The sequence below is a fragment of the Crocodylus siamensis genome, chromosome 6 (assembly GCF_052110815.1).
Source record: "Crocodylus siamensis isolate JL-2025a chromosome 6, ASM5211081v1, whole genome shotgun sequence".
In the NCBI taxonomy this organism is placed as follows: Eukaryota; Metazoa; Chordata; order Crocodylia; family Crocodylidae; genus Crocodylus; species Crocodylus siamensis.
The window spans coordinates 1,934,579-1,948,320 of NC_143400.1; the positions used below are offsets into that span (position 1 = coordinate 1,934,579).

The 13,742-nt window shown below is 58.7% G+C and overlaps 1 protein-coding gene across 1 annotated transcript; it reads right to left on the reverse strand.

Moving 5' to 3' along the window:
* Nucleotides 1–9,739: 9,739 nt before the first annotated feature.
* LOC149860390 (cytochrome P450 2B1-like) lies at nucleotides 9,740–13,592 on the reverse strand. The gene is made up of 8 exons (XM_090051396.1): nucleotides 13,419–13,592; nucleotides 12,773–13,038; nucleotides 12,138–12,315; nucleotides 11,819–11,995; nucleotides 11,571–11,712; nucleotides 10,945–11,132; nucleotides 10,507–10,648; nucleotides 9,740–10,044 (listed from the first exon to the last, which is right to left on the reverse strand). Exons 1-8 carry the CDS (start codon nucleotides 13,590–13,592, stop codon nucleotides 9,860–9,862), a joined length of 1,452 nt encoding a protein of 483 aa, XP_089907522.1. The 3' UTR covers nucleotides 9,740–9,859.
* Between the last annotated feature and the right edge of the window lie 150 nt (nucleotides 13,593–13,742).

Genomic DNA, 13,742 nt, shown 5'->3' on the forward strand with positions numbered 1-13,742 from the left:
GACTCAGGGAAGGACAGAATTAGCTGCTAAAGCGTAATCGTTCCGGATCATGGAACCTCCTCCCCATTATCAGCTAACAAATGTGCACCTCCAAAGCTATCTCTGTGGCATGCGATAAAGACCTAGATTAGCTGCAGAAGGTTACATCATGAGTGAGCCTAGCTGCTACTGGCCACTTAGACACATGCCAAAACAAAGGATTGTGGACTTTGCCACTGGGATGCAGCCTACCATCATCGGGTCACTTCCTTCCCTGTCTGAGCTGCGTGACTTTCACAAGAGGCTCCGATCTAGCACTGGGGTGCTGAATCATCTGGCTATGTGGTGACCCAGGCATGAGTGCCGCCCCTTCCATCCTCACCCTGATATTTTTTCCTCCTTGAAATTGAGACCAAATTCTTGACCCAGCTTCACAAAGAGCTGAGTGGGTTGATGTAGGAATGAAAAAGAGCCCAGGGCAGGAACTGGAGGGACGGGGAAACCTGACTCGCCTTCATCAGCAGCTTGTTCAGCCCACACTGCTTCAGCTGCAGCCCGTAGCGTAGGATCTGCAGGAGTGTCGGCCCACCTGGAGCTTGCCTGGTCGTTGCCTCCATTTCCGCTCCCAGAAGATCATCAGGCAGGCGGCGCAGGCTGCCGGGAGGAAAGTGGCTGCGTCTCCAAGCTCCAATGTGCTAAACCATTGGGAGACTGAGAGCAGTGTTAAGAGGTGTCTGGTTTGACCCACTTGGTGCTTGTATGTGCAGTGCCAGGCAGTCAGCAGGGGATTTGCCTGTTCAGCACCAAGGTGCTTGCAGATCCACTTGAGTGGATTTCTCATGACTGAGATCAGAGGCTTCCTGAAATGCTTCTGCCTGCCTCTGCTTCCTGTTTACACAAGCACTTCCCTATCAGGCTCTACACTCTCGCTTAGGACCAGAAAGTCCCTGGCCTGTGGCAAGACTTATGGGCTAGCTCCGCAGACCTGCATTGCCCTGACTTGGGACATGGAGCCAAGTCCTGAACCTTCCTTGGCTTCGTGTTAGCTGGGAAGCCAGGAGGTGGCTGATTTACTTGCTACTTGAGTGCATACATGCTCTCTATGGCAGCATTTCTCAACCTGTGGGTCGTGACCCAAAAGCAGTTTGCAAGATTATATGTAAGCATCATGAACAAACTTTAAAAATGGATTCTGTTTTAAAGGAGAAAAACATGCCAAGTGGTAGATTTCCCATTAGAGGCTGTCCATGACTCCTCCCGCTGCTGGCAGGGGCTTCCGGCAGCAGTGGCAGCAATGACTCTTACTGCCCCGCTCTGCCCTTTCATGCTGAGTCCTGCCTGCAGGCTGCAGTCCCGTGCCCACTGTGGATGCACAGACCGGGGGGGGCATGGCCCCCAGACCCCTTGCCCCACACACCCATCCCCTGCCTCACATACTGGGGGTCTGGGGATGGGAAGCAGCAGGTCAGCAAGGCTGTGGGGTCGGGGCTGTTTGCTGGGAGGAAAGCCAGGAGACTGTTTTCTACTTATAGTATTTACAGGGTCTGGTTGTTTACTATTGTAGAAGTAATTGGCTTGCTTGACTAGAACAAAACCAGACAGAGACCAGAAGTGCTGACACTGCTTCATTCAAATGTTCTGAGATAAGGAATTCGCATTCCTGCATGCCTTGGGTTATCTTGCTATCTTGCCCTATGCATAGATAGTTTAAGTAAACGTCCTAAATTTCTCCGTAATTTACTATTGTTTTGTTTCTCCAAGGTGTATTTTTTCATCTCTTTCTCTGTCTTTAGTATAAATACACTCGTAAACTTAGAGAGTCTGAGAAATCCTTTGAGACAGACAGGTGGGTGATCCCGCTTGCTGTATGGCCTTCTCCCTGTGACCACAGTATAGCCCCAAATAAAGAAAAGCTGGCTCTGTCAGTTCTGATTCAACCACAACACGAAGTTTGATTTCTTCCACACTATGGTCTGGTTGTTGGCAACTTAACTGGCACCCGATTCCAGCAAAGGACCCTGAGTCTATTCTGAACTCTCTGCATGGCCCACCAGGCATTCCCTCAAGGCTGCAAAGCCACGGTTAGCACTGGGCCTGGATGGCTCTTCGTAAGTCCAGCATCTGTGGACCTCTAGCTGTTAATGACCGAGTCTTTTTCATTGCCTGTGTGGCGGGCCAGTAGGGGGCGCTCCTGCGTCGAGCCGCCCACCTCCCTGCGCCCGCCCACCTGCCAGGCTGCGAGCGCCTCCCGGGGGTGCCTCACGTCCGGCCGACCCCTTCCCGGAGCACCCTCGCTAGCCTGGGGGTAACGTAGCTGCCACCACCCCGAGAAGGGACTGTCTCGGCCCTGTGTCCTCGGGGAAACACAGGCCTAAAGTCCTGTGGGTACTCGACCCAGTACAGGCGCTTGGGGCACTTCCCCAAGTCAGGGGGGCAAAAGTAGAGTCTCCCTTAGTCTGCAGACCTAAGGGGTCTCTTAGGCATAATTTAGACCCACCCCTCAACAAGTCTCCCACACCAGTCACAAAGGGGGACTTCATTGATTACCGGGGTAGGGTGAAACTAGGGTACAGGATTGAGCAATATCCTAGAAATCCTAAAGAGGAAACCGTCTGGCTGAGGTAGCCTTTTGATCCCGCATCTGAGTTACTGCCAGCTAGAGATCTACCGGATCTCGAGTCGCTCACTTACACGCATCGTCCAGAGGCCGCTGAAATCCCCTCTGGAGGCGGGCCGTTCCTTGCTCATGGGTTTTGTGGGAGAGAGCCAGTTTCAGATGGTAAGGCTCCTCTGTGTCCCCCGCATGGCTGCGGCCCCCACCCCCGGCAGTCCTAACTTCTATAGCCCCCGTGACCTCATTCACCTGGTCCAGTGGAGGCCAGCCCCGGTTGGCTGTCCGCCAACCAATTTGAAGTACATCACCAGTTACCGGGCAGACCAGCCCCCCAGGTAGCCGATACCAGTCCCGTGGGCAGAGGGAGCAGGTTCCCCCCTCCCTCAGGACTGCAGCCAGCTCAGGTTCCCTAAAGAGACAGGCTGAGGTGTGACTCCTCTGTGCTGGCCCATCTTGATTTCGTTGTCACAGAGCAGAGAACTTGGGGAGAAACCAAGGTGGCTTTCTGCCACGTGGGCTTCCGCCTCAGCCCTCTCCTCAGTGCTTTTTTTCCCCATCCCCAAATTCCTCAGGGTTGAGGTGGAGAAATGCTGGAGCTGCTTCCACTCTTCCCCATTAGTCGCGTCAACACCTGGATGGAGGAAGGTGTGTAGGGAGCCAAGTCACAAGATATCCACTAGAACCTGAATTGAAAGAGCTCTGACCCAAAGGATCTCGGTCACTTCTACCCACCCCCCATGACCACTGATGGAAGTGGCAAACTGCAGAGCCCTCCAGAGGTCCTGGTCATGAGCCCCCACCAAACAGGCTCCATGCTCTTTGTCCATTATCTGATGTTTTTGAGGAAGTTCAAAATTTGAGCAGTCGAGAACAGTAAGGTCCAGTCTGTTGTACAGACATGTCTGGATGACTGCATTCCCAGGGGTCATTCACACAGCACGTGTCAGCATCCTCAAAGAACACATGATAGCATCAAGAAGTAATGGGAGTCGTTTAGATAGGAGATAACGTCTGTGTCATGGTGGATCTTGCATTAAGAATAATCGCCAAGCGTGGTGCTGTGGCCAACAGGGTCATAGCTGTGTGCCTGGAGGTCCTCCTATGAGTACCAGTGACGTGGCCTATGTGTGGGGTTTGATCTGGGACTGCTGTCAGAGCCCAGTCCTTGCTTTCACTCACCATGGCCTTGAAAGAATCTGTCCACAGGGTTTATTTTTGCTCTTCCATTGAGCTCCTGCCCTCGATGCACCAGGGCTTCCCTCACGGAGTCTAAGTCTCAGAGAAACACAACCCACGGCAGGCTGATGTTCACTGTGAACACAGGGCCGTGCTTTTCATAGATTCATAGATGCTAGGGTCGGAAGGGTCCTCAACAGATCATCGAGTCCAACCGCCTGCCCTGGGCAGGAAAGAGCACAGGGGTCAGATGCCTTTCCAGACTCTTCCACCACAGAGAAGCCTCATAAAAGAATTTTTTTAAAGATGAAAGGAAATGATTTCATACACTCCCTTGTCTGAATACTACCCAGTTGCCCTCGGGGGCAGTAGCAGCTTCTGTGGGAACGGAGATAGCAAAGGAGTGGTAAAACAGTCAAAAGATATTATCTCATTAGCCCCAGGGTTGTTATAGTTAAATGAACGCCTCTTATTCAGGTTCATAAAACTAAATTTCTCCTTTTGGAACATCTTGACAGTAGCTCCAGTGCTTCATCCCAAGTCATTTTTATACCTGAATTAAGATGACCACATGGGAGTTAAGGTTTTTAGCTGGAGCTAAAAAACAGCTGTCGGGCTGGGAAATAGGTGAGAGATCCCCAGGCACAGTTAACAGACAGCAGCGTGGCAGGAGAAAGGATCGTTCGAGCTGTGAGACATAGATCCATAGACGTTAGGGGCTGGAAGGGACCGCTCAAGATCATCAGGTCCAGCCCCCCTGTGCTTGGGCAGGAAAGACTGTGGGGTCAGATGAAGACACCAAGACCATCCAGAAGGAGCGAGGGTCGCCCACACCTGCGGAGCAAAGAAAGCGGCAGGAATCCTGGAGATTTCAGCAAGCCATGAAGTCAATGGACTCCCTCCCTGCTGTCTGGATAGAAATGCCACAGCACCTCCTAGGCAGCTGGCTTTAATGTTTGGATGGGGCAAGAATCAAAGCGGGGTGCGAATGCACCACTACCCCCTCCTCCCCTCCCTCCACCCCGGATCTTCCCACGTGGGGGATACACGCCGAGAAGAGCACAAATGGAAGCACAAGTCAAGGGGAACCGTGCTCCTAAGTCCTTTGGAGGAGGAATGAGGAAGTCAGCAAAATTCCCCGTGAGCTGCTGCCCATATGGGAGGTGCCAGGTTCCTCCAACGCAGTTTTTCCCCCCTCACTGCAGCAACGAACGCGGCAGGGACAGAGCAGCACCCCCTGGTCTTAACCCCACCCCCACGTTATAATCCCGGGCACTTCTGCTTTGCAGCCAAGCTCAGGGGCATGCGGTCTTTGCCCCCTGCTGTCCTCTGCTTTTCTCTTATCTGCACTGGGAGTTGGCATGAATGGGAAGGAAGAAGAGTCAGATGCTGCAGTGACTGGGAAGGTGCACTCAACCCAGGCAGGCAAGGCAGGTGGGGGCCCAGCCTGAGCTGGGTGAGTTCAATAATGTACTGACTTGAGCAAGGGCAAATGAGTCAGGACTCCTGGGTTCCAGAACCAGATGGGAAAGAGGCAGTGGCCCAGTGGAAAGGCCTTAGGGCCCAAACTATTTGAGACCAAATTCTTGACCCAGCTCCCTAGAGAGCTCTGTGGGTTGATTCAGGAATGGGGAAGAGCCCAGGAAAGGAACTGGAACGAGTCCTGGTTAATCCAGGATCTGGGAGAGGAAACCTGACTCACACTCTTCAGCAAATTATTTAACTCTTTCTGCTTCAGCTGCAGCCCATACCCTAAGATCTGCAGCAGTGTGAGTCCAGCGGGGAGCTTGCCTGGTCTCTGCCGCTGGTTTTGCTCGCAGAAGAATACCAGGCCGGTAGCGCAGGCTGCCAGGAGATAGTTTCATAGTTTCTAGGGTCAGAAGAGACGTGAGCAGATCATCTAGTCTGACCCCCCACCATGGTAGGGAAGAGCACTGGGGTCAAACGACTCCGGCAAGATGTTCATCCAGCCTCCTCTTAAACACCCCCAGGGTAGGAGCCTGCACCACTTCTCTTGGAAGTCGGTCTCAGATCCTAGCCGCCCTGACCGTGAAGTCGCGCCTCCTGATATCTAACCTAAACCTGCCTTCTGCCAGCTTGTGACCGTTATTCCTGGTCACTCCTGGCGGTGCTCGGGGGAACAGGGACTCCCCCAATGCCTGCTGGTCCCCCCGACTAGTTTGTAACAGGCCACAAGATCCCCCTCAGCCTTCTCCTGTGGAGGCTGAACAGGTTCAGGTCCTGTCGCCTCTCCTCGTCGGGCCTGCCCTGCTGCCCCTGACCATGCGAGTGGCCTCCTCCGGACCCTCTCCATGTGTCCACGTCCCTCCTGAAGTGCGGTGCTCAGAGCTGGACGCAGGACTCCCGCTGCGGCCTGACCAGTGCCACATAGAGAGGGAGGATCGCCTCCCTGGACCTGCTCGAGATGCATCTGTGGATGCAGGACGAGGTGCGGTTGGCCTTCCTGACCGCATCCCCACACTGCCGGGCCATGTTCATCTTGGAGTCAGTGATGACCCCCAGATCCCTTTCCACCTCCGTGCTGACAAGAGGGGAGTCCCCCAGCCTGTAGGTATGGTGCCGGTTGTTCCTCCCCAGGTGCAGCACCTTGCACTTGTCTGTGTTGGAGCCCATCCTATTCTCGTCCGCCCACCCTTGTAACCTGTCTAGGTCTGATTGTAGCCTGATGCTTCCTTCCAGTGTGCCCACGTCCCCCCACATCTTAGAGTCATCAGCAAATTTGAACAGGTGCTTGTTACCCCCTCATCCAAGTCACTGATGAAGATGTTGAACAGTGCGGGCCCGAGGGCCGAGGCCTGGGGGACCCCACTGCCCATGTCCTTCCAGGTTGAGAAGGACCCGTCCACTACCACTCTCGGTGGTAGATGAGTGGCTGCATCTCCAAAGTCCACCAGGCCAAACCGCTGGGAGACCAAGCCCAATGCTAAGAGGCCTGTGAATCTGATCAACTTTGTGCTCGCGTGTGCATATTTGTCAGGGATGGGCAATTATTTCTGCAGGAGGGCCACTTAATGAGTTCTAGTGAGCTGTTGGAGGCTGTAGCGGTAGACCCACCCCTTGACAAGTGTCCCCCACCCCCATCTTAAGTCCATATGTCCCACCCCTGGAAGTACTCCTGGGCCAGTGCAGGTTGAGGAGGAAGAGGGTTGCCTTTCTGGAATAGGATAAAAACCAAATCGTGTACTAAAAGTCAAACATCTCCTATAATCTATTTTAATTTTATTTGAAAAAATATTTTTTCCCTGATTTGCATGTGTTTGTGGAGTGTGTATAGAGGTGATTGCACTGTAGCTGAAAAATAGTCTTCCTTTTGTATTTTGTGTGGGGTGGGGTGCCTTCCTGCACCAAGTCCTGCCCACTGGGTCACAGAAGTGGCTCCTGCCCGTGCCAGTCCAGCCAGGCTGCAGCTCCATGCCATTGTGGGTGCACAAATCTGGTGGGGGGGCACATGCCCCCATGCCCCACACCCCTTGTCCCACCCCACACACCCACCCTCGGCTCCACACAGTGGGGGCCTGGGGGCAGCAGTTCAGGAGTGAGGGGCACCTGGAGTGGGGAGTGAGAGACCAGGGGGCTATGTTCTAATTAAACTATTTACTGGGTCAGGATTGCCCATTGAGGTTTACGAATGGGTCCTGGTACAAAAAAGGTTGAGCCCCACTGCTCCATGAGGCAGCTGCACATCATGTACACATCGTGTACAAGCGCCCCCACCGTTCAGATGTCATCAGGCACTTGGCTACTCCAACACTCGGACGACAACATCGCTGTCTCCTTGGCCTCTCCATCCACACATCAGCACCCAAACGGGACGGGAGTGCGTGACCTGCGTCGCCCTGGACTCCAGCTCTGAGACGAAGCTATCAAACTGGGCCTGCCCTTAGCCGGACCTGAGCACTCGCCCCATAAATCTGGATTGCTGCTGCCTTGAATATGTCAGATGTGGAGCTGAAGCCTGAGCTGTGCTCAGCCTTGCTTGGCCATGGAAGAGCTGCTCATTTGTCCATGCTCCTGACCTAGATTTGAAGCACCCCATGCAGAGGTGGCTCAGAAGCGGTGAACAGCTTCTGCTGGGAAAGGCTGCAGAGCAACGAGTTTGTGGCATCTGTTCTCTGGGAACAAGTTCCCCGACAGACACGCTGTGGGCCAGGGCTGGGGGATTTCAGGCATTTCTGCAGACCCGGAGCCAGCTGACTCCAAGCTGTGGAGGTCAGGGGAGGGCAACTATGCAGGCTCAGGCCAGGGAATTCCTGCAATGCGGGCAGGCTTCCTTTCTGGGGGACGTCTATCCATGGGAAAGCGATGTCCCTTACCACTAAAGACACCGGGAAATGGAAACCCCACCCCTCATTGCCGGGGAACTGCCTGGACGGATGCCTCCCCTTCTGGCCCCTCTCCCTCCCTCTGGTTTTGAACTTGGCTGCTGCAACTCGCACTGGTTTCATCTCCTGGATCACAGAGGTTTAGAGTTAGGATTAGGGGCCCAGGCTATAGGGTTAACTCAAACTGCAGGGTTAGGGTTATGGTTATGAGCCCAGCCCAGAGGCTAGGGATAGGGAGCGGGCCCAGTGCCTGGCTGGTTCTGGCTGAACTCTCAGCTGCCCTCAAGCTCCCCCCTTTCACCCCACGCTGTTCTCCGCGCATGGGCAGCCACGGAAATGGGCAGGGGACAGGCGGGCAGGGTTCGGGTTCTAGGCTACCTTGTGCTCGACGGGCTCCAGACCCCTTCTCCCATTTCTTGGGGGGACGCCCAAGCCCCTGGCAGTAGGCTGGCATGAGGGCTGCTGAGCGGGGAGGGCGGGCAGGAAGGGAGCAGGTCCGCGGGGGCCGGCGAGGAGGGCGAAGATGCGTGTTCGGGGTCTGTTCCCTGCTTTGAGCCGATGCCCATGTCACGTCAGCTGCAGGTCTAAGCCAGGCGCTGCTCGCCAGCTGGCTGGGCGGCTCAGGTGCTGGGCCTGCCTTCCACCTTGCTCCAGAGGAAGGCACGTGGCTTAGACCCTTACTGCCTATACTCTCCTGTCTGTCCTCAGGTGTTGCGGGGGGAAGGAGGCATCTAGACAGCCACCAAGAGCATGAGGTGAGTCAGGGTCCTGACCCAAGATCCCTACCCCGCTGGCCCTCTTGGCCTTCCTGCAGCCCAGAGCTGGGAGGCCAGGGACCCGCAAGAGAGTCTGGCTGCTGGGCATGGGGGCATGGCTGGCTTGGTGCAGCCAGAGGAAAAGCTCAGGGGGGGAGCACGGTGCAAAGTGCCAGGAGAGCAGAGCAGCATCAATGAGGGAAGCAGCGAGGAGCTGCCCTGGCCTGGCTCAGACCCCGGGTCCATCCTGCCTAGTCTCCTGTGTCCCAGCATGGCAGAGAGCAGTGCTGGACGAGGGAGGGATGGGGTCCAAGTATGGTTTTCCCCCATTCCTCTCCCCCTCGCAGCTATTGAGGGTGCAGGACATCGTGCCGCCGAGGCCATGCCCTGCACACCCACGCCCTACAGCCGCCTACGCCCCTTGGCTCCAAGCACAGGCTCAGCCCCTGGCTGGATCTGGCTGAATTCTCTGTTTCCATTGCACCCAGTGCCCAGGAGCTCCCTGTGCTCCGTGCAAGGGCTGGGCCGCCCATGGGAGCCAGCAGCAGGCAGCCAGCCAGGTGGGATAACCGAGGCAGGGAGTGTCCCTCTGTGCAGGCACGCACATGCTGTGTCCAGGTCATTGCAGTTTGACACGCACGCACACTTACACAAATACGCAGACACACCCCTCATCCCGTTCACTGCAGTCTCTTTAACATATGCAGGCACGTATGTGCACGCACACACACCAAGTCCAGTTCATTTCAGTGAGTTTGCCACCCGCACGCCCTGCTATCGCACCCCAGGCTAGTGGCGGTGGCAGTGCTGGCTCTGGCAGTCTCTGCCCCTCTGCTCTCCACCCTGCCCGGACCCATCTCCTAGGGGCAAGAAGGCAGCGAGACGAGACGTGGCCGTGGACAAAGACAGGCTCTATTTCACGGCGAGGCCTCGGGTGCAGCTGCCTGCTCCGGACCGACTTGTGGCCCCGTGGCGGTGCCCATACTCCAGGATCACCAACGTGGGGTAAAGCAGACCCAGTAGCGTGGCGGGGCCTTGCTGAACCCGCTGTGCTCTGGCGTGATGTCCAGTTCCTTGGTGCCGACTGGCGACGCGATGGCCAAGCGCTGCAGGACGCTAGTGAAGAACAGGAAGAGCTCTGTGCGTGCCAAGCCCTCTCCGGGGCACGCCCGCTTGCCTGCCGAGACGAGCCAGTGTCAGGGACCAGCTGCTCAGGTGTGCATGGGCCCCAAGGCGAGAGGAGCCCCGGAAGCAGGCGGGGGTCCTGGGTGAGTGGGGAACTGGGCGACGGCGGCTTTGCTCTGCCCCGGGGGCAGACGAGTGCCGTGTCTGCGGAGGCACCGCTCATGGGTGCCAAGGTTGTGACAGGTCCTGAGCACAAGGAGGCTGATACTTGGGCACTGGGGGGCATTGGAGAGGTGGAAGGACCCTCCCTCTGGCTGGAGGCTGGCAACGGGCAATGTCTCCCCTGGCCACGTCCCCCTGAGCCTTCAACCCCGGCTCATACGTGGGAGCAACAGAGCTGCAATTCCCTTCCCCCATGCAAGGCCCATTGGGGACCCCAGGGCCCCCTTGGTGACCCACATTGGGGAAGCGATTGGGACCGAGCTCGGCCCCTCGAACAGTCGCACAGCCTGACCTGCCGAGAAGGGCACAAAGGCTGCATTCCTGCGAAACCCGCCCTTGTCATCCAGGAAGTGTGCGGGGTCGAAGGTCTCCGGGTCTGGGAACCACGTGGGGTCGTGGAGGACTGAATTCAGCAGGGGAAACACGGTCGTGCCCTGGGGGGGGGTGCAAGACGCCTGTTTGCTGATGCCTCCCTGAGTCCCAGGTGTCTACTCCCGTGCTGGGCGGCTGCACGGCCCCGTGGCAGGACACAGCCCCGGCCCCCAATTGCCCCCAGCCTCTTATACCAGGGAGCTGCATGGGCTGTGCTCAGCAGGCTCTCCGCCCTGCTGGGTGAAGGGGTCCTGGGTTCGAGCCCCACCTCGGTAGCTCAGTGCAGCCCTCCGCTGGCTTGCAGCTGCCGGGGGCTGGGCGAGCAGCCGACGCGCTGGTTCCCGGGCTGGGGGCTTACCTTGGGCATGACGTAGCCCCGGAAGTGGGCATCCCACGTGGTCATGCGGGGGACCCCCAGGGGCACAATGTCAATGAACCTCTGGATCTCGTGGATGGTGGCATCCGTGTAGGGCATCCTTGGCCTGTCCTCCCCGCAGGGCAGCCGGCTCGGCCCCACCGCCACCTGGATCTCCTCCTGGACCCTGTCTGCACCACGGGAGCACACGCGGGGCCGTTTGCGAGCGGGGCACGGCTGGGGGGCTGCTCCCTGCCCTTTGCAGGGGCAGAGGCTAACGAGGCCAGGCCACGGGCACAGGGGCCCTGGGCACTAAGACCTGGGCCCGGGGTGGGGAGGGGGTTTAGGCAGAGCCTGGAGGGGCTCAGGTGTGATGAGTGCTGGGCTGGGGGTGAGGACACCTGGGTTCACGTCCCTCTCAGACCTTGAGCAGGTCGCTGCACCTCTCTGGGTCCCTGTCCCTTGCTGCTTGCGGGTGGGACTGGCGAGTGCCCAGGGCGATAACCCCCCAGGGTTGGGGGGGGTCGAGGCAGCACCAGCAGCCAAGGGTGCTCGGGAGGGGGGCAGACGCCGGCCCCTTGCTGCCAGTATGGGGGGGCGGTAGGAGAGAAGCAGTGCAGGCGCATCACCTGCAACGTGGGGGTACTTGAGGAGCAGCAGGAGCCCGTAGCGTAGCGTGGAGCTGGTGGTCTCCGAGCCGGCGAAGAACAGGTCCAGGGCGGAGACGAGGAGGTTCTCCTGGTGGAACTGGGTGCTGGGGTCTCCCTCCTCCTGCAGAGCCGGGGGGAGGCCGAGGGGCGAGGACGGGGCCTGGCGGGGTGCTAATCTGTACACCAAGCCCCACGGCCTCCACAATCCCCCCGCGCGCGGCGCGCACCTGCTGCATCCTGACGAGGAAGGCGTCGATGTAGTCTCGGGGGGCTGCAGGCTCCAGGGTGTCTTCGTGCTTCCGGACCACCCGAGCCACGTACCTCTTCTGCTTGCTGAAGTTTTCAAAGAGCTGGTTGTGGGGGCCGGGCAGAGGCCCCAGGAGCCACGGGAAGAGGGTGTAGAGCTGAAAGGGGCAGGAAGGTGAGGTGAGGGCATCACAGGGCTGGCACGAGAGGAGGGGCATCAGGGCCCGGGTGCTGGAGCAAGGAGGCGGTGACCCAGGGGTCAGTTCATCGTGTCCCCCGCTCCTGCCGCGGCGCCTCTACCTGCACCCAGATATCGTCCAAGCGCCGCACGTTCTCCTGCATCAGGTCCAGCAGCTCCTGGAGCTCGGAGTCGCTGTAGTCAAACCGCTCTCCGAACACCACGGAGCAGATGACGTTGGCCACGGAGCGGTGCAGCAGGAAGGTGGGGTCCACGGGCGCCCCTGAGGCAGGAAAGACACTGGCAGGGCCCAGAGGAGCTTGCCCAGGGTGCCTGGTGCCACGCGTGGCTCAGCAAGAGCAAGGTAAGACGCCCCCGTCCCCGCCGGCTCCGTGCCCCTTCCCGACGAGCCCTTCGCTCAGGGCGTAACTTGGAGCGCGCCCAGGCTGCTCTAGGCAGTGCAGCGGAGCTGACCCAGCAGCCTGTGTCCCACAGGTCTGTGGGTGGCCAAGCCCCCCACCCTTGAGGACAGCCCACGGGGGGGATTTAGGAGCCCCTGATCCCTGGTTGACCCATGATGCACTGCAGGCCACGGCCAAGGCGAGACCGAGCAATGCCCTGTGGGCCAGGAAGCCCAGCTGGATCTTGGGGCTAACAGGGCAGGGGGGGAGAGGCAGCTGGATCACCCAAGCCCCCGCCGGTATGCTTCCCCCTCAATCCCCAGCTGCTGGAGTCATGTGAGCCACGAAGCTCAGACCAGTGCAGACCCCCCCCGGCTTCTCGCGAGTGGGCCCCCGAGGGCTGGGGAAGGGGGAGGTTGTTCAGGTTGCTCTTGTCTTTAAGCCTGGCGTGCTCCTCACCATAGCCCTTGCTTGTCCTCTGGGTCGTGGGCAGCTCTGCGCGCGCCCCAAAGTCATCCGCCTGGTCCACCAGCGCCTCCTTCACCGCCGTGTAGCCGCACAGCGTCACGACCGGCCGGGGCCCCAGGTGAACGGTGAACACAGGGCCGTAGCGCTCCCGCAGCTGCAACGGGGAGAGATCACGGGGCTCGGAGGGACCTCGGGGTATGTGGGACTGCGGCCACACCGTGCAAACACCAGGCAAGCGCTACTTTCCTTCCCATGTCAGAGGTGGGGAAACTCAGGCACAAGGGCACCTGCGGGCAACATGGCGGAGCTGCCTTGGGGTTTTTTGGTACAAAACCTGCGGTTTCAGGACCATTGTCATGGTGCGGGGGGAGGGTTAGGGTTTTGCAGGGCTGGATCCCAGCGGGAAAAGTCAGCCAGACCAGGGGCGTGCCGGCGAGGCACCCCCCACCCCATCGGCCTGGTCTGCGCGCCTGGGCTTGCAGGGGCGCTTGGAGCATAGCTCCCATGGAGGAAGTGGGCTGGGGCCGTGCTCACCCGCAGCAGGGAGTGGAGCAGGGGCTGGCCTCGTAGCTGCAGCAGGTTGCCCGGCAGGGGCAGGGGCAGGGGGCCGGGCGGCAGCCCCCCGGGGACTCTGCCCCACAGCAGGAGAAGCAGGATGAGGACCAGGAGGGCCAGCAGCAACGAGGAGATCCAGGGCCAAGGCTGCATGCCAGCAGGCGGCTGCTTCTGGGCGAAGGCAGAGGGAAGGAGTGGCAGGAAGCACCAGCAGTGGGTGTGGAGGACGCTCAGGTGCAGCCTCCAGCATTGCAGGTTTTATCCCCAAGGGGATTTAGGACCTGGATGCCACAGGGCATTGGG

Excerpts from the sequence above, each read along its gene's own strand:
- LOC149860390 (XM_090051396.1), bottom strand. The coding sequence starts at position 13,592 with ATGCAGCCTTGGCCCTGGATCTCCTCGTTGCTGCTGGCCCTCCTGGTC. Across the intron at positions 13,039-13,418 it reads TGCTCCACTCCCTGCTGCGG|CTGCGGGAGCGCTACGGCCC; the intron begins GTGAGCACGGCC and ends TCCCCGTTGCAG. Across the intron at positions 11,133-11,570 it reads CAAGTACCCCCACGTTGCAG|ACAGGGTCCAGGAGGAGATC; the intron begins GTGATGCGCCTG and ends CCCGTGGTGCAG.